The 3,225-nt window shown below is 46.6% G+C and overlaps 1 protein-coding gene across 1 annotated transcript; it reads right to left on the bottom strand.

Moving 5' to 3' along the window:
- Positions 1-218: 218 nt before the first annotated feature.
- LOC132313902 (uncharacterized) lies at positions 219-1,178 on the bottom strand. Its single transcript, XM_059812838.1, has 2 exons — positions 693-1,178; positions 219-575 (listed from the first exon to the last, which is right to left on the bottom strand). Exons 1-2 carry the CDS (start codon positions 1,176-1,178, stop codon positions 219-221), a joined length of 843 nt encoding a protein of 280 aa, XP_059668821.1.
- Between the last annotated feature and the right edge of the window lie 2,047 nt (positions 1,179-3,225).

The raw sequence follows: 3,225 nt of genomic DNA on the forward strand, positions 1-3,225 counted from the left end.
TCATCAACTGGGTCCATAGCAATTTGGTTATAACCGAAATAAGCATCCAGGAAAGTTAACCGCTCATATCCTGTTGTGGCATCTACCATTTGATCAATCTTGGGCAATGGGAAACTATCCTTTGGGCAGGCTTTGTTTAAGTTGGTGAAGTCGATGCACACTCTCCATTTCCCATTCTTCTTCTGCACTACAACAACGTTAGAGAGCCAGGCCGGGTACTAAACTTCTTTGATGAATCCAGCTTCAAGCAGCCGATCAACCTCCTCAGCTATAATCTGGTTTCGTTCTGGAGTAAATCTTCTCTGCTTCTGCTTCACTGGCTTTGCATTCGGATCCACATTGAGGGAATGGCAGGACACAGCATGATTTATCCCTGGCATATCTGAATGGCTCCATGCGAATACATCTGCATTCCGAATCAGGAAATTAGTCAACTCTAGTCTCTCTTCTTCAGTGAGTTTGGTGCCCACCCTTGTTGTTCGGTCTGGCTTCTCATGGTCAATCTTTACTTCATGAAGGGGTTCTGTTGTTAGAACTGGTGGCTCCTCCCCCCCATCCTCGCTGGGAGAAGGGTTCTGTAATTGCTATTTTGGAATGGCGGAACGGATGGGATTTTTCCCTTTTCTAGCAGATTTCAAAGTTACTGAATAACATTCTTTAGCCGCAACCTGGTCCCCGTGTATATCTATCACCTTGGTCCCATCCGGACCCAAACATCGCATCACTTGATGTAAGCTTGACGGAACGCCCTGAAATCTGTAAATCCATCCTCTGCCCATCAAAAGGTTGTATGATGGATAAATTTCCACTACCATGAAACTTTCAGTCAAAACCCGCTCAGCGGCTTGTACTGTCAACTCCACTATTCCAATGGGTTCCACTCGCTTCCCATCAAATTCGAGCAACGGATTCCCTGTGGGTTTGAGTTTTTCGAGTTCAATCTCTAGTCGGTCGAACGTCACCCTAGGCATGACATTCGCACTACTCCCTGGATCAATCAGGACTCTCCAAACCAGGCATTCTGCAATCGTCAGACTGACGACTAGTGGATCTTCATGAGGAATCTGAACGCGTAGCAGGTCCGTTTTATCAAACTTTATCGACGCGGACGTGTTCTGCTGGTGCAAAGCGCGCACACTACCAATTCTTCTTTTCAGCTGGGCCTGGCGTAACCTCATCCTGAGCAACTCCTCTGACTCCGTCGTTTGTTCAGGCCGTCCATGAATGACGTTTATAATCCGGATGGGCTGGGAGTTGTGTTGGTTCGGCCTCTGGTTCCGCTTGATTTGTTCAGTCGGGCGGTTATGCTCTTGCGTCGGACCCTAAACATAACTTGCAAACTCCCCTTTTGCGATCAGCATTTCCACCTGCCTCCTTAGGTTCCTGCATTCGTTAGTCTGATGCCCAAAATCACTATGGAAAGCACAATGTTTAGTCTGATCCCTCTGTTCAAGAGGTTGCCTGATTGGCAGAGGAGGATGAAACTTATCTTTGTTATCCTGGTATAGCCTTGCTAAGGTGACTCTGAGTGGAGTGACTGATTCCTCCTCCCTGGGCCTCTTCTCCGCCTTCCATGAGGGGTGACATTACGGTTGAGCTTGTTTTTGCCGGATCTTGGCTTTGGACTTCTCCTCCGTCGAAATAAGTGAGGTCTTCCTTGAATTTGCTGCTTCTTCCTCCTTGAGACGAACAAAACCGTCAGCTCTCTCGTTCAACTCGTCCATTGTCTTGGGCGTATTAACCACCAAGCTGGTGTGGAATGGTGTCCCCCGGTTCATTACGAGTTTAAATGCTTAGACTGCTGTTGACGGGTGACACTTCATCACCATGCTTTTAACGAGGTTGAACCGGGTTTGAAAAGCTTGGAGCCGCTCATCCTCATGTTGCTTCATTGTAAAAAGGCTCGATACATCCTTAGCCTGACACTTATTCCCGTAATATTGGCTTATGAACTTATCACATAAGTCCTGGAAACTGGCGATTGAGCCTTGAGCCAGATTCTTGAACCAATTGAGAGCTGGTCCAGCCAAGCTCGTAGGGAAACACTTGCACATCAAAGGATCATTATTAGTATTCAAAGCCATTTTCAACTGAATATGGTATATGTGATCGACCGGATCAGTTTTTCCGTCAAACAGAATAAAGATCGGCATGGAAAACTTCTTCGGATTCGGCGCGTTCAGAATTTCATCAGTGAACGGCGATGCGACCGTCCTTGCTGAGGAACGCAGTGCTTCGTTCTCTCTTGAAAACCGTGACGGAAATCCTCGATCGGCAGATCTCCTTTTTGAGCTATGGTAATCAACTGTCGCTAATGAAGGTCAATATGGCGGATCGAATGACCTATTCTCCGCAAATTCACTCCGCCATGTTGACGCGATCCGATGTTCATACGCCAGTGCTTCCTCCCTCATAATCCGTTTGTGATGCGGTTCCAGACAAACAGATCCTTCCCGATCCTCTACTCGGCCGACATTCGGAGGCAGATTACCGATTATACCTTCATCACGATGTTGACCATCACGATTGACATCTTCTGGATCACCTTGACGATCAGCTTCGGACGGTAAAGCTCCTTCTCCTTCAGGAGGCGGCCTCAAAATTACAGGAGCCTCTCGATGCTCCATTCCAGCTCGTAACTCTACATTTTCTTTCCTCAAAGCATCGATCATGTTCATTAGCTCATCGAGCTTTGTCTGTTGGCCGTTCTCCAAAGAATTCGGGTTCGCCTCTCCGATCATCATTCCAGATCGGAGCAAAGTCATCAACTGCAGACGTCTTGATCAAATCGGAGTTCCGCTAATGCGCGCACACCAGATCTGAACTTATGCTTGCCAAATTTAGTCCACTACTGACTAGATTCAGTAACCACAACAGATCACAACCGCGCAGTTCGCCGGATCGAGCACGAATCTGATCTGCTTAGATCGGACGCCAATTTTCTGAAATCAACCGAATCTGGATTCGTCAAGACAAATCGTATTATCACCAATGTTGATTCAGCTCTCACAGATTAGTCGTCTTCCTCGCAGAATGCATTGAATCAATCCAATCTGGAATGATATCAATCAATCCTTCCCGTTCTTCCCACAGACGGCGCCAATTGAAAGTACAAAGAATTTTTCCCTAATTGTAGAGAGAGAAACTTTACACTCTCAATGATTTTTTTCAACCACTTTTCCCTCTTAATCCCTTCTATTTATAGACGGTTACAACCTCCACTGA

Source organism: Cornus florida, unplaced genomic scaffold (genome assembly GCF_030987335.1).
Source record: "Cornus florida cultivar Cherokee Brave unplaced genomic scaffold, ASM3098733v1 CherokeeBrave_3.0.0_Hap2_Chr06, whole genome shotgun sequence".
NCBI classification, from domain to species: Eukaryota; Viridiplantae; Streptophyta; class Magnoliopsida; order Cornales; family Cornaceae; genus Cornus; species Cornus florida.